The following is a 24711-nucleotide window of genomic DNA, read 5'->3' on the forward strand; positions in this document are numbered from 1 at the left end:
ATTTCTAAAACATAATTAACATATATAATGTTAAAGTAAACTTCCACAAGTCTCACTCCATACAAATTAACATATACAATTTCTAAAACATAATTAACATATACAATGTTAAACTAACTTTAAGCTCTCCGAATGACTTCTCACAAGTCTCACTCCATACAAACTTGACCCCTTTCCGCATCAATCTAGTCAACGGCGAAGCTAGCCTGGAGAAATCTTTTACAAACCTACGGTAATAACCGGCCAATCCCAAAAAACTGTAGATCTCAAAAACACTCTTTGGTTGTGCCCAATCTTGCACTGCCTCTATCTTGGATGAATCTACAGTCACCCCTTCCGTGAATACCACATTGCCTAAGAACTTAACCCCTCTTAGCCAGAACTCACACTTCCTAAACTTAGCATACAGCTTATGGGCTCTAAGTGTTCCTCGTGTTCTTCCTCAGAAGATGAGTAAATCAAAATGTCGTCCACGAAAATGACCACAAAGCGATCTAAGAACTCCTGGAAGATCCGGTTCATCAAGTCCATAAACACAGCCGGTGCATTGGTGAGCCCAAAAGGCATCACCAAAAACTCATAATGGCCATACCGCGTACGGAAAGTCATCTTCGGGATATCATCCTCCCTAACCCTCAACTACCGATCTCAAGTCTATCTTAGAGGAACAACGAGATCGTTTTAACTGGTCAAACAGATCATCTATATGAGGCATAGGGTACTTGTTCTTAACCGTAGCCCGATTCAACTTCCAGTAATTGATACAAAGTCTCAAGGCCCCATCTTTTTTTTTAGCAAAAAGGGTTGGTGCTCCCCACGGCGAAGTACTAGGGCGAATGAAGCCCTTGTTTAGCAACTCTTAGAGTTGAATCTTTAACTCACTCAACTCGGCTGGGGAAAAACGATACGGTGCCATGGAAATCGGTGCCGTGCCAGGCACTAAGTCAATAGAGAATTCAATCTCACGGTGAGGTGGTAAACTAACAAGATCCTCGGGAAAGACGTCTGTAGACACCCCATTTTTGACCGACCTTAAGACTCAGACGTCACTGATTGAGCGCTTGGTGATGTTGCATAATGTGCTCGTTCAGAAGTTTCAGAGTTGCGGCCGTGAGCCCTGCCTCCGGACTTCCGAACCCTCTTTTGTACTTTGCCTCGGTTTGCGAACCAGGCTCGGTTTTCTTTGTTTCTTTTCCTGAGGGAAGGGAGAGGTTCCGTAGACCATCTCTCAATGTCCGTAGGCTACATTTCGTGGTCGTAGGCCATTTTGCCCATTTCGGAGTCCGGTTCCCGATTTTCGGGATCGTTGGCCGTGTGCCTCGGTTCGGGACCGCTTAACCATCTCCATTTGCTCTAATTTTTGGCATACTTCCTTTTTACTCCCTTTTGAGGGACACTGGGGCCTGAGAAACCCACTTCGTGGCCAAATGCCACTTTCGGTGCTTAACAGCCCATTTTCGGGACCTCGAACTGCGCGTTTTGGCCCCCGAACATTCATTTTGCAACGGTTTTCGTTCATTTTTGGCAGGTACCTCTGTTTTATCACCGGGGAGGTCACTGAAGGGTGGGAGGCCAGTAATTGTTGCAGCAACCAGTTATACATCCTCCGACGCCCTCCGGCGCCCGTTTTTCACACTTCCGGGCTAATGTTGAACACCTTGGGGCCACATTCTTGAACTTTCAACCACATATTTGTGATGTACACACTTGGGAGGACCCTAAAAAATGGTGGCCGGCCAGTAATTCCACTCGACCCTTTTGAACCCCTCCTTCCGGGCTAATGTTGAACACCTTGGACCCACTTTCTTGAACTCCAAACCACATATTTGTGATGTACACACTTGGGAGGACCCTAAAAGTTGGTGGCCGGCCAGTAATTCCATTTGACCCTTTTGAACCCCTCCTTCCGGGCTAATGTTGAACACCTTGGACCCACTTTCTTGAACTCCAAACCACATATTTGTGATGTACACACTTGGGAGGACACCATCATGTGGTGGCCGGCCACTAAATCTTCTTGACCCTTTTGACCCCTAGCCGGCCGGCTAGGGGGTGTGGCCGGCCGGCCACCTGCAGCAAAAATAACTGGCCGGCCGTAATCTTTACACTGTTCACTTTACAGCTGTATAGCTCTATCCCCCAAAAAATATCAATATCCAGGGGATATTTTGTGGGGGAAAGTTGGCCTCCTTTTCCCCCACCTTTACACCCCCTTTTTGGCCCTTATAACCAGCTGGTGGCATCACATATAGGGGTTAGAAATTTTGTTCTTCAAGCCTCAAGATCCATATCTCCCTCCATCCTTCTCATTTTCCTAAAAATCCTTAAGTCCTACACCTTGTGTTCTTCATCACCACCAAGCTCTACCATCACCACTTCATTTCCAGCAACAAGGAGAACTTCTCAAAGGCTAAAGGAGCTACAAATTGGTCCAAGAAGCAACAAAAGCTTTGGTCTTCAAGGGTGAGTGACATTTCTCCTCTTTTGACCCTTTTTCTTGATCCATTTGTAAGCCCTATATGCTTTTTGTTTCAAGCTCCAGCCCTAACTGAAAGTGGCCCTCTTTTGAGCTCATCTTCACTTTTCATTAAGGGCTCAACCCTGTTTGAGCCCTCCATGATGCACTTGCTTCATTGATCCTCTTATATGTCATAATCTTGCATGCTATTTTTGGCCCATGAGTAATCTGTTTTTGAGCATGATGTAATCTGTGAATGTGCTTATTTTGGGCCCTTCTTCAACATTGTTGAAGGGCCCCTCACCATTAGATGCCTCCATGTGCCACTTGTAGTTATATCCCTTATTTGGCCCCATTTTTGCATAAATTGGCAGCCCCCTTTACTTTTGTTTTTGGCCATTTTACAGTTCTGGAAATAGTCTTGTTTTGGCCTATAAATCATGTTTCATTAACATTTTTTTTCTGTTTGGTGATTATTTTGTATACTTCATGTTATAGCACCTTTTGAGCCTCAATCTTGTGCCTTTTTTTTTTAGCATGTTTGTATATTGATTTGAGGTTTGCCATATACTGTAAACATTCATATTTTTGGTCCCTCTTCAATGTTGTGGAAGGAAATTTTTCAGTTTGGATTTTGCTTATATCACTTGCTTCATTACCCCTCTCTTGGCCCCTTTTCTTGCATGCCATTCTTGCCCTACCTATGCTTGCTGTTTGGCCATGTTCATAACTGTGAAAGTGCCTTTTTTGGGACTGCCTAGCTTCTGTCTTTGCATTACATGTCCATATTGTGCATGTTTGGCATAGCTATAGGCCATTTCGGGTGCCTAAATTCGCATTTCGGGACAATTCCATGCATTTAGTGTCATTTCGCCTCATTTCGGGACTGTTTTCCCCCATATTTTAGTACTGAAATTCTATTAGAATGATTGCTTTCCATTTCTATGTCATTGCATCGCATTTTGTCATCGCCTCGGTTTGCGTGCCCGTGTGCACGCATTTCGAGGCGCCTCATTTTCATCCATCGGCATCCTATGTGAGTGTGGCTGAGGCTCACTCATGTTGGTATAAGCCCATATCATATTTCCATGTCATTTGCATTGCGTATGCCATTACCTCGGTTTGCGTGCCCGTGTGCACGCACTTCGAGGCACTTCATTTTCATCTACTGGCCTCTTATGTGAGAGTGGCTGAGGCTCTCTCATGTTAGTATAAGTCCATGTTGCATTCTATATGCCATTTTTGCCATATTGCATTGCATATGCCATTGCCTCGGTTTGCGTGCCCGTGTGCACGCACTTCGAGGCACTTCATTTTCATCTACCGGCTTCTTATGTGAGTGTGGCTGAGGCTCTCTCATGTTAGTATAAGTCCATGTTACATTTTCCATGCCATTTTAGTCACTTGCATTGCACATACCATCGCCTCGGTTTGCGTGCATGTGTGCACGCATTTCGAGGCCTCTCATTTTTTACGGCATAGTGCATACTAGATTGTATCTTAGATTGCATTCTGTCATTTTCTCGGTTTGCGTGCCCGTGTGCACGCATTTTGAGGCATCTCATTTTCATAGCATTGTGCATACTAGGCTGTATCTTAGTTGCATTCATGCATATCATGCATACTGCATCGTGTTCGGGATAGGAGTTAGCCCGGGCACGGGAAACGAGGTGCATTTCGTACTCCGAGTGACGGAATGTGTCTCAATTTCCCAGTCACCGACACTCTGGATCATCCATGATGGAGTTAGGTTTTGTTGTGTTTTCATGTGCATTCATCCTACATTAAATTGTGCAATTCGACTCCTCGGCCATCATGCCTCGGTATGCGTGATTGGTGGCACGAGAATCGAGGCATGCATATATTTGTGAAAATACACTGCTATGCCCCTTTCCTGCTCTCTGTTGCAGCAAAATCAGGAATCAGCAACTTTCCGGGACTTGGCACGCTTTTCAAGAATAATTGTAAAACAGAGGCTAATTGGGGCATCCCGGTGGATTTCTGCGCAAAGCAGCCTAACATACATCATCCATCAGAAGCAAGGCAGTCCCTGGCTTGCATGCCAGTTTTATTTATCTTCTTATTTAATTAATTAAGTAGGAATTTGTATATTTTTCGGACTGTAATATTTGGACTGTAATTTTCTTTCATTTGGGACTGTATATTTATTCGGACCCTCTGCGCGAGAACACAACTGTAATAAGTGTGTGTGTGTGTGTGTGTTGTATGTCTTCCAACCCCACGTCTTTCTCCCTTTTATTTACCAGCTTATGATGGTTAGATTAGGGCATATTTCAATTAGCATACAGTATGACAGCATGTTTGCATCATTCATCTGTTTTGCATGCACCGGGCTCGGCGCATCATACTAACTGCATTGTACTTTCAATTTCCAAATTGAATACATGATAGTTGTAGCATTTCATATGCCATCTTAGAATAGCCGAGACTGCTATAATTGCACTTTTGCATGTGTTGCATTAGGCATTTCTGTATAATTAGGATCATGCATGATTTCTAATGAAGTTTCTATTTTGGTTTGGAGTACTCGGTAAGTTTTATGCTTTAGCATCCTTGCATGCGTGTGAGTGACTGCCATGAATAGCATGCTTACCATGAGGCTATGTGCTTATATGATATAACTGCCTGAATGCCTGTGGGTGGAGGCTGGGTTATCTGAATTGGAGTAAATCATCAAATGTTTCAAGCCTACCTGCGGGTAGCAAACCATTTTCAAAAAAACGAACATGAAATGTTTTGTTCCAATTCAGGCGATCCAGTCTATACTTGTATGCTGTGCGCATCACATAGTAACCTAGGCTAATAACCGGAATAAGAACTCACAATGTTTTCAAAAATTGATATCATGGTTAGTAGAGGCCGGTCTATGACCGGGCGAGCGGGGGTGCTCACGAAGTGACCTTCCCCAATCGTACCCAAGTTCCCGAGCCGAGGCAACTTTGGTGATGACGGACACGTGGCCTTTTGGCACCGAGTCAGGGTTTCCTAAATTTCCCAAAATAAAATATTTAGGTGGCGACTCTGTATCTGGCAAAGCAGTCCATGTTTGGCACTTCTTTCAAAAATCTGTTTTCTTAAAACGATTTGCCGGATTTGGACTCTTTGGTTCAGATTTAGAACCGTGACTACAAAGTCGAGTCCGAGCTGTAGCGAGGTCCCCCGTGGGCTTGTTACAACGTCCAAGTACTCACAAACCACTCTCGGCAACTCAGCCTGTGTCTTATCACACTCACTACTCATAAAGCTAGCGAGAAGACAACTAAGATCACTCCGCCCTCGCGGATCATACACTGGTGGCAAGACTCTACCAACCCGATCTCCCAAGAAATGAAAACAATCCCCGCTCCAGGTACATACAGTAACCCTCTGGCGGTAGCAATCAATAATAGCCCGGTACGACGATAACCAGTCCACACCCAAAATCACATCAAAACCCGACATATCCATCAATACAAAAGAAAATAGAAGTCAGTGATCGGCGACCTCTATATCACAGCCCCGATACCCCTGTTTCAAAATCTACTCACCCCCAATGGGTGATATAGCACAAATAGGAGAAGCTAACTGCGCCAACTCCAATCCCAAAACAGATGCAAATGCAGCAGATATAAAAGAATGGGATGCACCCGTATCAATCAACACATTAGCAATCGAGTTGCAAAACAGAAAGGTACCTCTCACAACAGATGGAGCTGGTACAAGCTCTGGCGCTGTAACAGCATACACGCGCCCTGTAGGCCTCTAATCTACCTGCTCACCTCTCGGAGCATAAGACTGCTGCACATACTGAGCCGAAGTGGCTCCCTAATTGGCCCTCGAGGCCTGAACTGACTGAGCTGGTTGAAAACTTTGTGCCTGCCTTGAACCAGACGCACCAGATGTGCCACTCAACTGCGGGCAAAACCTCTTCAGGTGCCCCGCCTGACCACACTGGTAACAAGAGAGCGGTTGGCCTCTGCCCTAACTCTGGCTCTGAGGATGAGTCGAAGATGAAGCTGCTCTCTGCCCTCCTCCCCTCTACGGGCAAGCTACAGACTTGTGGCCCAGCTAACCACACTTGTAACAAGTAATGTCTCCTTGACTGCCTCTCCCAGAACCCGAACTCGGTACTGGAAAGATAGATCTAGGATGCACTCCCTGGGACTGCTGAGGGTTAGGACCCCTCTGCCTCTTACTGTCCCCATGGAGATCCTGACTCCACCTGGAGCCCCTCATTCTATCCTCTTCTGCCTACATAATGGTCTCAAGATGGGCTGTAGCCTGCACCAGGCGCCCATACTCCCTAGTCATGGACCCAGCCACTCGAAACTGGAGTCTGGTCCTCAATTTCTTCACAAACTCAAGACAACGACAGTCCTCAGACGCCACCAACTCAGGTGCAAACCTCGATAAGCTGGTAAATGCAGCCTCAAACTCGACCACTGGTGTATTCAACTGCTTGAGCTGATAGAACTGATCCCTTAACTTCTCCCTAACAGTGGGAGGCAAAAACTTCTCCTAGAAAGCGTCTACAAAAGCCTCCCAAGTCCCTCTAATACGACCTCATACAAACTTCCACCACTAACCCGCATCCCCCTTCACCTGGAAAGACACCAAGGTCACCCTCAAGGCTTCGTCTTCGATGCCAAGCATCTCAAACATGTTCATCATCTACTCTAGCCACTCATCTGCCTTCAGTGGCTCTTTTGGATCACCCAAAAACTCATCCAGATTCGACCGGAAGAACTCTCTCTTCAAGAAAGAAGGCCCAGCTTCAACAACGTGGGCCTGGATTTGATTCTCAGCTCTAAGAATGTCCATAGACTCCCTCAATGCTCTTTCCATCTCGAGGGCTAAGGCACCCATGACCTGCTGACCTACTGGCTCGGCCACGTTGGACTAACCAACACCCTCCTGTTGTGCCAGAATTTCATCCGGTATAGGCATCTCCTGCCTCCTACGGCTACCACGCCTACCACCACGTCCTCGTCCTGACATCCTAATAAAGGTAACGAAGACATTAGCACATTCACAAATGTGCCGAAGCTATTTCACTCGCGTCTTAATACAATGGACAACTGTAAGTCACTCCACGTAAGCACATGATCACATAAACACTTATGAATTTCATTTCCAGATAGTGACCGTTCCGAGGTGTAGCTAGAGTTCCAGTTAGAAACAACAGTGATCAGGTGCCTTTCCAACAGGACTCCCAAAAACCCAAGGATCCAATCAACATCCTAGAAACTAAATTCCATACCCATATAGTCACATAAACATGTTATCACATAAGCACATAACATTACACTTAAGTCTCTAACAAGCGAGACAAACTCATTGTGGTACTAACCACTTCCCACGTACCCAAAGTATTCAAGCTCGGTACGCTCTGATACCAAGTTGTCACGCCCTCAAAATAAACCCATAAATCATACATTCATGATACAAGAAAGGGATATTATATTCCATACATCAGAGTATTCTTACAAGAAGTATTACATGTTGACAACAAAAGTAAATGCCCTATAGGCTTACAACTTTCCAAGTCAATTCTTGGTTACAACAAAAGAAGAGTTCTAACTCTTTTACATAATAAGCCATTGGCTTGATTTACATGTAATACAACATGATAACAACAAAAATGCTCTTTCAGCCTCTAAGCCTCCCAAGCTACGTCCTTGGAGGTGACATATTACCTGTACCTGAAAATGATGTCCCATATAGGGTGAGCCAAAGCCCAATAGAGATACGCTAAACCAGATATGAGAAATAACTAAAACATTAGCATTTGATAAATGTTTGATTCATATCAACAAACGTACATCTCTTCCATAACCAATCCATTTTCGCAAATATATTTCAATCCCTTTTTCTGTTTCATTATCCAAACCAATTCATAGTTATGGTTCTCTATTTATCCAAACAGTTTAAAATGAGACTACAACTCATATCGTCAACAATACTTCGATCATAATCAATTAATATGAGACTACAACTCACATCATTAACACTTCAACACTTCACTTTCAAATGAGACTAAAACTCATAACATTAATAATTCAACACTTCAATAATCTACATTATACAAACGTAATTAAGATTTCCGGACTTTCACCCTGGACTATCCGACCAACTTAGTTATCAACGGAGTCCATCCCCTATCTCCTCCCAAACAGGTTTGAGAGTGCATCCCATATCTCCTCTCAAACCATGGAGTACATCCCCTATCTCCTCCTAAACAGGATACATATGTAATTTATTTAAAAGTTTTATCCTGTACAATGATCAATCTAGGCACATATTCAATGTGACAATTCAACCGTCATATTCAATGACATAACTCATTTGATTAGTTTCAGTTTTCCCTAATCAACATACAGTGTCTACAACAATCAAGACTATCCTCCACCGATAGCCCAAAACAATTATTTCTAAACAGATAATAAATTCATCAAACAGATAAATTATCAACAATTTCATAGGTGAGTGATTAATCAATCCAACTACACCATTCAATCTCATAATTTCCCAATTTCATGATTTTCAACTCAATTTCATATTTCCCCAAATTAATTATACAAATTAATTATTTAATTTCAATTAGGACTTTTCCCCATTTTCTCAAATATTGATCCTAAGACCAAATTCCCTCAGTTCAACCCACAAACCCTCATTCCCAAGGCCTCATATGCACATGTGGCTTTAAAACACAAAACCTCTCTTTTACAATTTCAATTTCAAAACCCTAACTTCCCAAAATTTCCCAAACAACACCATCTATACAAAACATCCAACATTTAGGTCAAGACTCATAGAAAGGAGTAGGTTATTCCTACCTCAAGTGAAAAGACCCAAAGGAGATGATAAAGGAACTCGAAAGTGCTCCAAACCCACAACTTTTCAGATCAAAATGGAGCCCACACGAAGCTCAAGCTTTTTATCAAAGGGAAGATAGTGAGGAGATCACTAGATCTAGCTCAAAATGTTGAGAGAGGGAGTATTCTAGAGTGAAAAGCTCTCAAATGAGGGTTTTGGAAAGTTTTAGAGAGAGAGAGAAAAGAAAATGGTTCAAAATGCTAACTTTTCGGACTAAAATATACACAGTCCGCTCGAGCGTGGAACGCCCCGCTCGAGCGTCAGACACAGACTCCCGCTCGAGCGTGGAACGCACACTCCCAGAAGTTCTCAAGATGAAGGTCCCCACTCGAGCGTGAAAGTGGACGCTCGAGCGTCCGATGACCTACAGGAAAAATACTGAAGACTGAAGAATCCCGCTTAAGTGTCGGAATGCCCGCTCGAGCAGAGGAGCAAATGCAAAAGGGCCTGCTCGAGCGTGAAAAGCCCCGCTCGAGCGTGAAGGCCAAAATCTGGGCATTAACTACTTGTTTCTAAACACAACCAACTTGTTTCAAACCTGTCCAACACATCCCAAAACTCAAATACAAAGAATTAAAGGACGGAAACGCGATACAGATAATAACAGTCATCCACGGAACCGAGTCCGGAATACAATAAACAATGGAGGGAAAACCAAGATCGCTATAAAATTCTTTAAGGGGGGGGAGGTTATAGCGATCCCGGGTTTTCCCCTTTATGTACTGTATTTCTGACTTGGATTCCTTGGTGGGGTATTGTTGTATATGTCTATTTCCGACCTTTAATTCCTTATACTTGAGTTTTAGGATCTGTTGGGTAGGTTTGGAACAGGTTGGGTGTGTTATAATGTAACGCCCCAAAAATAAACCAACATGATCAACCCATATTAATTAACATCCACTAAGCCATGACGATGAACCATTCATCTTTGCATAGAAAATGAGAGAGTTTATACAAAATTTCAAAATGTGAATATACATTCAACGATAAATGAATCACTTGAATCTATAGCATGTGAGGCATCTAATCTCAAAACAATAAAATGCCCTTAAGGGCTTACATCTTCCAAGACAGTAGCCCGGTTACATAAAATGGTCTGTCAAACCTAAACATATTAGCCCTTGGCTTACAAAAATATCACAACAAAAATAAGAGCAAGACTACTCTTCACCAAAATATGTCCACACCCTTAGCTCGGCAGGATCACGACATCTTTACCTGCACCAAATCCCATAGGGGTGAGCATAAAGCCCAGTAGAGAATTCTCACAAAGTATATTTAGTTATGTATTCTCCTCAACTCAAAAATAAATGTAAATGCAATGCTATGCCAAGGTTAATCAATAAGGAAAAATATTCATTTCAATGCATTGTTTCAAAATCACCATGTTCTCAATATTATCATGTGGATTCATCAATTTCAAACTTCCAATATTAATTCAATAGGTGCGGTAAATACGACGCTGGTAATCCCTAGGCTGGTGTCTGCAAGTAGGCTCAACAAGCACTACCAAACTGTCATTTTTATCGGTGCTAACCGGAAGGCTTGACACCTATCCGCGCAATTTTCTGGTCTTTCAACATGGACACTCAGACCAACTTAACAAAGTTCATCTACACCCCCTATCCAAACTTACCACGTATTTACCCCATTCACATTACCATGTTTCTCATACAAATCATTTTCTGTCATGAATGTAAATTCCTTCGATTTAGAACCACAATGCACAATAATAAATGAAATAGTTTGCAATGCAATAATTTCCATAATTCATAACATTTCTTCATGTTGAAAATCTCTATGATAATGCCACATTCACAATTTCCCATTTCTTTCCTTCATTGTCTTTCACAAGTCAACCATAAACCATCCATTCATACCACAATTCCCTTATTTCACAAGTCATAGCAACATAGTCTCATTAAGGGCTACATATGAAATTTTTTTCAAAACAATTTCTCCATCTCATTATAAATAAAAGATTACCATTCTTGCAAACACATTATGGAATTTATACTCAATCAACCTCTATTGAAAGAAAGAAAAAAAAAATAATTTTATGAACATCTTCCAAATTCTCCAAAAATCCCTAAATTTCTAGGGTTTTTACCAAAAACCAAACATTTCCCATCCCCATAAAGAAACCCCGTTAAATCATTCTCTTGAGATTAATAACTAAACAAGCCCATAAGTATTTAGTAAAATGATTTAGGATTAAACCCATCCTGAAAACTCCACATTTTAAGTCACAAAATCAAAATCAACACCAATCTTTCGAGGAAACTTTTAAAGCAACAACAACAATACATAACCTATATATATAACTCAAGAAATCCCTACCTCCAAGTAAAAGCTCAAAAGGAAAGATGAGAGAAACCCGAAGGTGCTCCAAACTCGTATTTTCTTGGATCAAAAGAAAGCCCACACCAAACTCTAGCCTTTTTTCAAGGATGAAGGGTAGGAAAGCCCTAGAGCATGGAGTATTTTTAGAGAGAAGAAGTGAGAGAGAGAGAGAGAGAGAGATAGAGGGTCGGATCTAGGGTTTTGGTGGAAGAAAACAATGAAAAAGTGATAAAATTTCCACTGCTAAAATCTGATATATGTGACGCTCGCTCGAGCAAAGGAGTCGTCGTTCGAGCGACTAGGCACAATGAATGAACCTCGCTCGAGTGCAAGAGGCTTCGCTCGAGAGAACAAAGTAGGACTTTAGGTCTATAACCCACCAATGCAGACGCACGCTCGAGCGCAAAAAATGCTCGCTCCAGCGAAGGAGTACCGAGCTCCCTTGAGCATGAGAAGGCTCGCTCGGGCAAAGAATGCCACTCTTTAGGTCTAAAAGAGATGCAAACGCATGCTTGAGCGCAAGAATGCTCACTCGAGCGAAAAGACACACCAAACAAGGCTCGCTTGAGCGCAAGAAATCTCGCTCGAGCGAATAGACAAATACCCAAGCCTTGCTTGAGGGCAAGAAGCCTCGCTCGAGCGAAGAAACAAAAACCTGGGCAACAACCACTTGCACAAACTGACAACCAACCTGTTCCAAACTCGCTCAACACATCCTGAAGCTCAAATATAAGGAAACAAGGGTGGAGAACAAGATATAAAGTACAACACATAACCACGGGTCGCTATAACCCTCCCCCCTTAAAGAATTTCGTCCCCGAAATTTAGACAAACCCACAAACAAAATTGCCTTCATAACCAAAATCATTTTAATAACATTTTCAAGTTATAACACCCACTCCCAACCAACATTTATCCTTCTTTTCACCATCATGTCATCAAAACAACATTCGTTCAACTTAGAGATTTGAGGTGAAACATCCTCAACAAAATATCATTCTTCCATAAGTTCATGCTCAATTTCACAATATATACAACAACAAGTGATCAATAATCTAACATTCTCCCCTCATCACTAAGGGACATTTCACTCGAAATAAAATCAATTAAGCATGTTCAAATAAATCCGGATACTTGGAGCGGACCTCCACCTCCTGTTCCCAGGTTGCTTTCTCAATCTCGTGGTGTTTCCACAACACCTTCACTAACAGTATGGTCTTACCCTGTAACACTTGCTCCCGGGTGTCTAGGATTTGAACCGGTTGCTCTTCATAGGAGACATCTTCATCTACCTCCAAATCGACCCAATCCAACATGTGTGAAGGATCAGGCTCGTACTTCCTAAGCATTGACACATGGAATACGTTATCAACCCCCAAAAGTTGTGGCGGTAACGCTAACTGATATGCCACCTCCCCGATCCTTTCCAATATCTCGAAAGGCCCGATGAACCTCGGAGACAACTTCCCACTTTTGCCAAACCGCATCAAACCCCACCTAGGTGAGATTTTAAGGAACACATGATCACCTACTTCAAAGGATAAAGGTCATCTCTTCTTTTCGACGTAACTTTTCTATCGGCTTTGGGCCGTAGCTAACCTCTTCTAAATGAGAGCAACTTTCTCGGTTGTCTCCCTAACAATTTTCGGGCCCAACAACAGTGCATCACACACCTCGGCCCAACAGACTGGTGACCTACAAGGTTGGCCATACAAGACCTCGAACGGTGCCATCTCGATACTAGCCTGATAACTGTTGTTGTAGGCAAACTCAATCAACGGTAAATGTTTTTCCCAAGACCCCTTAAAAAATAGGACACAAGCTCTAAGTATGTCCTCCAAAATTTGAATGGTGCGTTCCGACTGACCATCGGTCTGAGGGTGAGAAGCGGTGTTAAAGGTCAACTTAGTTCCCAACGCCTCTTGAAGGCTTTGTCACAACTGGGCGGTAAAACGAGGATCCCTATCCGACACAATAGTTACCGAAACCCCATGAAGTTGAACTATCTCCTTAACATACAACTCTGCCAAGTGCCCCACTAAGTCACTAGTACGCATAGGAATGAAATGTGTGGACTTAGTCAACCTATCAACAACCACCCAAATGGCATCATTGCCCCACTGTGTTCTAGGAAGCCCAACTACGAAATCCATGGTCACATGTTCGCACTTCCACTCTGCTATTTGTAAGGGTTGTAACAAACCCACTGGTCTCTGATGTTCAGCCTTCACTTGTTGACAAGCAAGGCACTTGGACACAAAGGATGCAACATCCCGCTTTATACCCCTCCACCAAAACTGACGGCTAAGGTCACGATACATTTTGGTGCCTCCCGGATGTACCGCAAGGCGTGAGTGATGGAACTCCCGAAGCACTTCCTCTCTATAAGATTCGAGCACAAATAAACCGTCTAGGTAACGTACACTCTGATCCGAGTGAATATTCAAGCCTTTCTTTTCCTTCCCGTTGGAGATTCTATCACGAATTGACTCTACTTCCCAGTCTCCCCATTGTGCTTCCACAACTTTGCTAATCAAGGTAGGTTGAACACTCAAGGTGAACAAAGTTGCACCCCCTTCGGACTCACCCAGTTGCAATCTAAATTCTCCAACCTCACCCAACATAGCCCACTCCCGAATAGCCACACTCGCCAAGCTGCTCACAGTTTTTTTACTTAAGGCGTCGGCCACTACATTGGCCTTCCCCGGATGATAGTGTAACTCAAAATCATAGTCTTCCAAAAACTCCATCCACCTCCGTTAACGCAAATTAAAATCCTTTTGGGAAAACAAATATTTCAAGCTCTTGTAGTCGGAGAAAACTTTGAACTTCTCACCATACAAGTAATGCCTCCAAATTTTCAAGGCAAATACTACCGCGGCTAACTCTAGGTCGTGAGTAGGGTAATTCTTCTCGTGAGTTTTCAATTGCCGTGAACCGTAGGCCACAACCTTTCCTTCTTGCATCAAAACACAACCAAGCCCATCCCGAGATGCATTACAAAAGACGGTATACCCCAAACCTCTCTCTAGAATGATCAACACTGGTGCCGTGGTCAATCTAGTTTTAAGCTCTTGGAAAGACTTCTCACAAGCCTCACTCCACACAAACTTAACCCCCTTTCTAGTCAGTCTAGTCAAAGGCGCGGCTAATCTAAAGAAATCTCTTACAAATCGACGATAGTACCCAGCCAATCCCAACAAACTCCGAATCTCAAAGACATTCTTAGGTTGCTCCCAATCTTGCACATAATCTATCTTCGAAGAATCTACAGTTACCCCCTCTCTTGATACAACATGCCCTAAGACCTTCACCTCGGTGAGCCAAAACTCACACTTCTCAAATTTGGCATACAACTGATGCTCCCTAAGTAATCCAAGCACTACCCTCAAGTGAGCTTCGTGTTCTTCCTCAGAAGTCGAATAGATTAGGATGTCGTCCATGAAGACAACTACAAAACAATCCAAGTACTCTCTAAATATTCGGTTCATCAAATCCATGAAAGAAGCCGGTGCATTAGTCAACCCAAATGGCATTACTAGGAACTCATAGTGGCCATAACGCGTACGAAAGGTCGTTTTCTAGATATTATCCTCCCGGACTCTCAACTGATGGTACCCTGACCTCAAATCTATCTTCGAGAAGTAACAAGACCCTCTAAGTTGGTCGAACAAGTCGTCTATTCTGGGTAAAGGGTATTTTTTCTTAACAGTAACTCAGTTCAATTTACGGTAATCGATACACAATCTCAACGACCCATCCTTCTTCTTTGCAAAGAGGGCCAATGCTCCCCAAGGTGACGTACTAGGGCAGATGAAGCCCTTGTCTAGAAGCTCTTGGAATTGAACCTTCAACTCATGCAACTCCGCGGGTGCAAATCTATACGGCGCCATAGAAATTGGTGCCGTCCCAGGCACTAAGTCGATGGTGAACTCAATCTCTCGGTGGGGTGGCAAACTAGTAAGGTCCTCGGGAAACACATCCGGGTATTCACACACTACCCTCGGTAACTCAACTCGAATCCCGCCACTCTCATTATTCAGAAGAGTAACGAGAAGACCACTAAGTTCATCCCTACTACGATGATCACATACCGGTGATAGGACTCGATCAACCCTGTCCCCCAGAAAGTAAAAAAAATACCACCCGAAGTGCACACTGTGACCCTCCGCCGAAAACAATCAATTGCTACCCGATACGAAGATAGCCAATCCATGTCTAGGATAACATCAAAACTGGACATGTCCAACAATACAAAAGCAAATGGGAGTCTACGCCTGGCAACCTCTATCTCACAATCACGACAGCTCTGATCCAAGTCAACCGTACCCCCAACTGGTGACTCAGCTCTGAGTGGAGACGCTAATTGTACCACTTCTAACCCCAATGCAGATGCAAATGCAGCAAATATGAATGAATGGGACACACCCGTATCTATCAACACACTAGCCAAAGAATTACACACAATGAAAATACCTCTCACTACCGAGGATCCCGACAACTGCTCCGGTACGGTAACCGCATACATGCACCCCTATGGCCTCTGCTCAAGCTACTCATCCCTCGGTGCATAGGCCTACTGTACTGACTGAGACGAAGCAGCTTCCTGGTGAACTCATGAAGCCTGAGCTGAGTGAGCCTGCTGGTGGCTCTATGTCTGCCTAGACCCTGAAGCGCTAGACGCGCCTCCCAACTGAGGGCAAGCTCTCATCATGTGCCCTGACTGACCGCACTAAAAGCAAGTAGGCCCCTGACCCCTACTCTGAGACTGACTCTGAGATCGACTAGGAGGTGGTGGCAACATCTGCTGTCCTCCGCCCTTCTGCAAACATGCAAAGGCCTTGTGACCTGGTTGGCCACATTTGAAACGAGAAAACCCACTCGGTGCACTCTTCCCCGAACCCGCACTAGGCAAGGGGAAAGTGGATCTAGACTGCTGTGGCTAGGATTGGGATGAAAAAGTGCTCATGCTCTTCTTGTTGGGCCTAAAGTCCCCCTGTGACCCTTGGCCCCTAGACCTCGAATTCCGAAGTCTCTCTGTAGCACATGTACCCTTTTAAAAGTTTTGAGAAGTGTATTTGAATCCTTTATTTTGTTTTGGGAACCTTTGGTGTTGTTGTATCTTGGTTTTGGATGAGTGAAAATTAATTTAAACTTGTTGGGATTGTTCGTTCACGCTTGTTCACGTTGAAAAGTTGTTTGAAAACTTGAAAATCATGTTCTGGGGTCGACACCAGGCTTGGTGGTGTCGACACCTTCTCATTTAGGTTGGCCGCAAGGGTCGACACCAGTCTGTGGATGGGTCGACCCTTGTCCTGAATTTGCTCACTGCTTTTTGGTGTCGACACCTGTTGTGCAGTCAAGCCTAGTGTTCCAGATTTCTTCTTGGGTGTCGACACCTGCATTGCAAAAGGTCGACACTTGCGACTTTTTCCCAGATTTTTCCACCAGCTTGGGCCTACTTTTTGGGAATATTTTGACTAGATATTTTGGGTTGACTTTGGGGCTTATATCTAATTTTGTCCTAGTACTATATAAAGGCCCTCACTTGATCATTTCTTTTACCTTTTTCTCTCTTTCTTCCCTCTAAACTGTAAAACACCATCTCTCTCTCTCTCTCAAAAGCACTTTTCACTCAAAATCTTTAGATCTACGCTCTTGAAAGCATCTTCTTTCCTTGCTCCTTTGAGAAAGATTGTAGATCTCGTCAAGAGCTTCATTTTGATCCTAGTAGAAGTTGGTTTCGACAACTTTGGAGTTTCAACCTTTTGCTCATCTTCTCTTCCAGGCTTGAGGTAGGGACATTCTTGAGTTATATATACAAGTTTTTCTACCTTTATGTTGGTTTTAAGAGTTTTCATATAGTTCCTTGTTGATTTCAATCTTGTGTTTTGAAAATGTAGAGATGTTTTAAATGTGGGTTGTATCCCAACTCTTTTATAAATCCTAGAAGGTTTTCCTTTGAGTTATATATATATATTTATGTAGTTTTTAGTTGATCTTGTAACTCTGCTTGAGAAATTTCGAAAATGGGTTTGGTGGCTCAAAGGATTGATGGTTTTTGTAAAACAAACTCTACCTTGTGTATATTTAGAGATTTCTTGAAATTTTAGACAACTTGAGTCGAGATTAAAGTGTGTGGTGAGATTTTATAAAAGAGATGAACAATGCTAGGTTTTTGTAAAAATCTAGAAATTGGGGGTTTTTGAAAACATGAGGAAAACTATGAAATTCTCTTTTTCTTACGTTAAACAAGTAAATGAGTGTGGATTTCACAATGTGATATAAAGAAATGATAATTTTCATGATATAAGAGAATGGAGGACTTATTTTCAAACTATTGTTGAATATATGGAAATATTTCAGTGGAAGATGATAATTGTTGTGCATTATGGATTGTGAATATTAATATTTGAAAAACATTACATGTTGTTTTGATGAGACTATATTGCTAAGAATTGTGAAAGGTGAAATTGTGGGAATTGTGAAAGGCGAAATTGTGGCTAAGTGTAGATAACATGTGGTTATCTTGGGAAAGAGTATTGAACAGAGGTAATGGAAAAATGTGATTGTTGATGTTATTTTACAGACTAGGAAAATGAGAAGTATTTATGAAGTTATTATATAATACATGAGTATGCATGATTGAGGAATGGAAAATTGGTACGTACCATGGATTGCGGGAATTGCTATGAGTTGAAGGTATATATATTATTTTGTGAAATAACATTGAAGAAAGAAAATGAGAAATGTATTTATTCAATATTGTTGTCATGTACTTGAATGGAGAAATTTTTTGAGTTGTGGAAAATCATTGCATTGCATATGCATTCAATTATTATTTTTGCATTGTAAATTTTGATTGAATATATCTATTTCATGAAAGAAAATAAAGTTGTGATATGAATTATGGAAATGTGAAAAGGGCTAAATATGGTGGTAAGTCCGGTTAGGGGGTGTAGATGAATTTTGTTAAGTTGGCCTGAGTGTCCTTGGTGAAAGACTAGAAAGTCGCACAGATAGGTGTCGAGCCTTCTGGTTAATCCCGGTAAAAATTACAATTTCGTAGTACTCGCAGAGTCTACTTGCAGACACCAGCCTAGGGATTATCAGTGTTGTATTTACCGCCCCTGTTGATTAAAATTGGAAGTTTTTGAAATGTGGTGAGATTGCAAGCTTTTGTTGAAAAATGGAAATCTTTGAGAAAAGCATGAAATGAAAATTTCTTTAAAAAGAGCATGGCATAGCATCGTCATTTGCATTTTTAGTTGAAGTGGCATAACTGTATATACTTTGTTAGAATTCTCTACTGGGTTTTATGCTCACCCCTATGGGACTTTGGTGCAGGTAAAGACGTGGTGATCCCGCCAAGTTGAGGGCGCGAATAATTGTAAAGAGTATAAAGCTCTTATTTTGTTGTGATATTTTTTTGTAAAGCCAATGGCTAATGTGTATGGGTTTGAGAGACCATTTTGTGTAACCGGGCTGTTGCCTTGGAAGATGTAAGCCCTTAAGGGCATTTTATTTGTTTTGAGATTAGATGCTTCACATGTTATAGGATTATGTATTCGTTATGTTGTGAATGTGAATCGCAAGCGAAACTTTTGTATTTAATCCATTTATTATATATGTGATGTTGGAGGGATTATTGTCATTGATTAATCAAGGATCATTCGTATGGGTAGTTCATGTTGAAATATTTCGGGGCGTTACACTATCCTCCTCGGCCTCCACAATAATCTCCACATGTGCAGCCGCCTCCACAAGGCGATCATACTCTCGGATCATGTTCCCGGCAACGTTGAACAAGATCTTCGTCCTCAACCTCTGCTCAAACTCATAACAGTAGCGCTCTTCCGTCACTACCAACTCCGGTGCAAACCGAGATAAGCTAGAAAAGGCCGCCTCAAATTCGGCCACGGACATGTTTAGCTACTTAAGCTCCTTGAACTCCTGCCTCAACCTCTCCCTAGCCGTGGGAGGAAAGTACTTGTCATGGAAAGCCACTACAAAAGCCTCCCATGTGGTCGCTATCCGGCCTTTGGCATACTTCCACCATTGGCTAGCATCACCCTTCAGATAGTAGCTGGCAAGGGTCACCTCCAACTCGCTATCCTCTATATGGAGCATCTCAAAAGTCTTTACCGTTTGTTCTAACCATTCATCTGCCCTCTTCGGATCGGGACCGCCATGAAATTCATTCAGTTTGGCCCTTAAAAACTCCCCCGTGAAGAAGCTAGCTCTAGTCTCTGCCACATTCTCCCTTGCTTGGGTTTCTACCCTAAGGATATTCATGGACTCCCTCAATGCCCCCGCCATTTCCTGGCCTAGAGCCCCCATTGCGGCTTGGCCGGCTTGCCACGGCACCTTCGCTTGCCCCACATGTGCGGCCATGTTAGCTTGGCCTACACCTTCTTCTTGCACCGATGCCTTATGGACCGGCACCCCATGTACACCCTGGCATCCCTTACTACGCCTTCCACTCCTACCACCTCGGGTTCGGATCCTTTCAGACATCCTAATTGAGAAACAAAATAAACAAACTTAGCACATAATTCCAAATGTGCTCGCCACTTACCTCACACATTAAACTAAAACAACTACACATATCCTACCACATAAACAATTTAATTCACTCCACATAAGCACGTAGTCACATAAACACATACGAATTATCCTTTAGTGATGAGATCCGTCCCATGAGAAACCAAGAATTCTTAATAGAATGAGTATTCATCAGGTACCCTTCTATTAAGACCTCAAGGAATCTAATGGGCGCAAATAACATCCCAAAAGTCTAATCCCATACCCACATAGGCACATAAACATGCTATCACATAATCACAAAAACAAAACATCTCCTAGTCATGCGAAACGAACCCATTGTGGTATAACGACCACTCCCCACGAGCCCCAAGTATTCAAACCCAGTAGCTCTGATACCAAGTTGTAGCACCATGAAAATAAACCAACATGATCAACCCACATTAATTACCATCCACTAAGCCATGACGATGAACCATCCATCTTTACATAGAAAATAAGAGAGTTTATACAAAAGTTCACATGTGAATAAACATTCAACGATAAATGAATCACTTGAATCTATAGCATGTGAGGCATCTAATCTCAAAACAATAAAATGCCCATAAGGACTTACATCTTCCAAGGCAGTAGCCCAGTTACATAAATTGGTCTCTCAGACCCAAACATATTAGCCCTTGGCTTACAAAAATATCACAACAAAAATAAGAGAAAGACTACTCTTCACCAAAATATGTCCACACCCATAGCTCGGCGGGATCACGACATCTTTACCTGCACCAAATCCCACAGGGGTGAGCATAAAGCCCAGTAGAGAATTCTCACAAAGTACATATAGTTATGCTTTTTCCTCAACTCAAAAATAAATGTAAATGCAATGCTATGCCAAGGTTAATCAATGAGGAAAAATATTCATTTCGATGCATTGTTTCAAAATCACCATGTTCTCAATATTATCATGTGATTTCAGCAATTTCAAACTTCCAATATTAATTCAATAGGGGCGGTAAATACGACACTGATAATCCCTAGGGTGGTGTCTACAAGTAGGCTCAGCAAGCACTACCAAACTGCCATTTTTACCGGTGCTAACCGGAAGGCTTGACACCTATCCGCTCAGTTTTCTGGTCTTTCACCATGGACACTCAGACCAACTTAACAAAGTTCATCTACACCCCCTATCCGAACTTACCGCGTATTTACCCCATTCACATTACCATATTTCTCATACAAATCATTTTCTGTCATGAATGTAAATTCCTTCAATTTAGAACCACAATGCACAATAATAAATGAAATAGTTTGCAATGCAATAATTTCCATAATTCATAACATTTCTTCATGTTCAAAATCTCTACGATAATGCCACATTCACAATTTCCCATTTCTTTCCTTCATTGTCTTTCACAAGTCAACCATAAACCATCCATTCATACCACAATTCCTCATTTCACAAGTCATAGCAACATAGTCTCATCAAGGGCTACATATGAAATTTTTTCAAAACAATTTCTCCATCTCTTTATATATAAAAGATTACCATTCTTTCAAACACATTATGGAATTTATACTCAATCAACCTCTATTCAAAGAAAGAAAGAAAAAAAAAATAATTTTATGAACATCTTGCAAATTCTCCAAAAATCCCTAAATTTCTAGGGTTTTTACCAAAAACCAAACATTTCCCATCCCCATAAAGAAACCCCATTAAATCATCCTCTTGAGGTCAATAACTAAACAAGCCCACAAGTATTGAGTAAAATGATTTGGGATTAAACCCATCTTGAAAACTCCACATTTTAAGTCACAAAATCAAAATCAACACTAATCTTTCAAGGAAACTTTTAAATCATCAACAACAATACATAACCTATATATATAACTCAAGAAATCCCTACCTCCAAGTAGAAGCTCAAAAGGAAAGATGAGAGAAACCCCAAGGTGCTCCAAACTCGTATTTTCTTGGATCAAAAGAAAGCCCACACCAAACTCTAGCCTTTTTGCAAGGATGAAGGGTAGGAAAGCCCTAGAGCATGAAGTATTTTTAGAGTGAAGAAGTGAGAGAGAGAGAGAGAGAGAGAGAGAGAGGGTTGGATCTAGGGTTTTGGTGGAAGAAAACAATGAAAAAGTGATAAAATTCCCGCTGCTAAAATCTGATATATGCGACGCTCGCACGAGCGACCAGGCACAACGAACGAACCTCGCTCGAGCAAACAAAGCAAGACTTCAGGTCTACAACCCACCAACGCAGATGCACGCTCGAGCGCAAAAAAATGCTCACTCGAACGAAGGAGTACCGAGCTCGCTCCAGCGTAAGAAGGCTCACTCGAGCAAAGAATTCCATTCTTTAGGTCTAAAAGAGACGCAGACGCATGCTCGAGTGCAAGAATGCTCGCTCGAGCGAAGAGACACACCAAACAAGGCTCGTTCGAGCGCAAGAAATCTCGCTCGAGTGAATAGACAAATACCCAAGCCTTGCTCGAGCACAAGAAGCCTCGCTCGAGCAAAGAAGCAAAAACCTGGGCAGCAACCACTTGCACAAACTCACAACCAACCTGTTCCAAACTCGCTTAACGTATCCCAAAGCTTAAATATAAGGAAACAAGGGTGGAGAACAAGATATAAACTACAACACTCAACCACGGGTCGCTATATTTATAACAAATGGTTGCTGTCCAGTTTTTGGTCTCTTCGCTCGAGCGAGGACTTTGTCGCTCGAACGAGCCATATGTTTTTGCTTCTTCGCTCGAGCGAGGGTTTGTACGCTCGAGCGAATATTGTGGGTCTTCAGGTTTTCTTTTCAAACGCAGCTTTGGCTCGAGCGAGCTTTTCTTCGCTCGAGCGAGCTTGGTCTGGTGTGTCTCTTCGCTTGAGCAAGAGGTCTTGCGCTCAAGCGTGCGTCTGCTTCTCTTTTGGACCTAAAGGTTGTGTTTCTTGGCTCGAGCAAGCTTTTCTTCACTCGAGCGAGCAAGGACTATGTTTTGAGTTTCTTTGCTCGAGTGAGCACTCTTGCGCTCGAGCGTGCTTCTGGGTTGCAGACCTGAAGCTTCGCGTTGTTCGCTTGAGTGAGGCTTTTTGCGCTCGAACGAGGTCCTTTTGTGTCTGGTCGCTCGAGCAACCACTTCTTTGCTCGAGCGAGGCTCGAATATATCAGATCGCAGCAGCAGTCTCTGTAGACGTCCCCGAACGCCCCGGGAGGGTGAGCTCCCGTTCTGTTCATTTGTGGGGTCACTACAGCTCGGACTCAATTTGTGTCACGGTTCTTAATCTTGAACCAAAGAGTCCAAATCTGGCAAATCGTTTTGAGAAACAGATTTTTGAAAAGAAGTGCCAAACATGGACTGCTTTGCCAGATACAGAGTTGCCACCTAAATATTTTTTATGGGGGAATTTAGGAAACCCTGACTCGGTGCTGAAGGTCACATGTCCGTCATCACTGGAGTTGTCTCGGCTCGGGAGCTAGGGTACAATTGGGGAAGGTCAGCTATGAGCACCCCCTCTCGCCCGATCCGAAGATCGGCCTCTACTAACCATGATATCCGATTTTGAAAACGTTATGTGTTCTTATTCCGGTTATTAGCCTAGAATTACTATATTATGCGCACAGCAAACAAGTATAGACTAGATTGCCTAATTTGGAAACAAGCATTGCATATCCGTTTGTTTTGAAAAACGTTTTGGAATTTGCTACTCGAAAGTAGGCTAAAATACGGATTTAAACGAGTTTTTCCAACTCAAACAATCCAACCTTCACCCACAGGCATTCAAACAGTTTATCACATAAGCATCTAGCCACATGGTAAGTATACTGTCATGTTAACATTCACACGCATGCGAGATGCTAAAGCGTAAATACTTACATCGTACTCCGTGCCAAAACAATAAACTAGTTAGCAAACATGTGTTATCCTAGTTCACGTTAAATTGACTAATGCAGTACATACAGGACGCAATTAGATAGGCTCGGCTATCCTAAACATGGTATATGAAATGCAACCAATTTAATGCACGTATTCAATTTGGAACTGAAATACAAATGCAGTTAGCGTGATGTACCGAGCCCGGTGTATGCGGGACAAATGTATGAATGCACGCATGCATTGCATAAGGTATGCTAATTTTAAATATGCCCTAGTCTACCATCGTAAGCAGGTAAATCAAAGAGAAGAAAGACGTGGGGTTGAAAGACATACACCCACTCACGCACACTTATTACACAATTGCCCTCACTCAGAGGGTACAAATAAATATTACAGTCCGTATAACAAATACATTAATTATTACAGAATTTCTAATTAATTAATAGAAAGAATGCAAAAAAAAGAGAAAGGTGGCCACAGCCTCCGCCTCGGGATGCGCGAATGATGCATGCTCGAAATCTGGCTCGCCCGAAAAGCTCGTACCATACCACTGCCGCCTCTGTTTATACTGCCCTGTCTCTCTGAAAATTTCCAAAGTCCTAGGACAGGTTCCTTGCATGCTGAAGAGTA

The 24711-nt window shown here is 42.5% G+C and overlaps 1 protein-coding gene across 1 annotated transcript; it reads right to left on the minus strand.

Moving 5' to 3' along the window:
• Positions 1 to 12783: 12783 nt before the first annotated feature.
• LOC145793185 (putative mitochondrial protein AtMg00860) lies at positions 12784 to 15177 on the minus strand. Its single transcript, XM_082875939.1, has 2 exons — positions 14693 to 15177; positions 12784 to 13018 (listed from the first exon to the last, which is right to left on the minus strand). The coding sequence occupies exons 1-2, from the start codon at positions 15175 to 15177 to the stop codon at positions 12784 to 12786; spliced, it is 720 nt and encodes a 239-aa protein (XP_082732065.1).
• Between the last annotated feature and the right edge of the window lie 9534 nt (positions 15178 to 24711).

The sequence above is a fragment of the Camellia sinensis genome, chromosome 6, assembly GCF_055761805.1.
Source record: "Camellia sinensis isolate YWXY chromosome 6, ASM5576180v1, whole genome shotgun sequence".
In the NCBI taxonomy this organism is placed as follows: domain Eukaryota; kingdom Viridiplantae; phylum Streptophyta; class Magnoliopsida; order Ericales; family Theaceae; genus Camellia; species Camellia sinensis.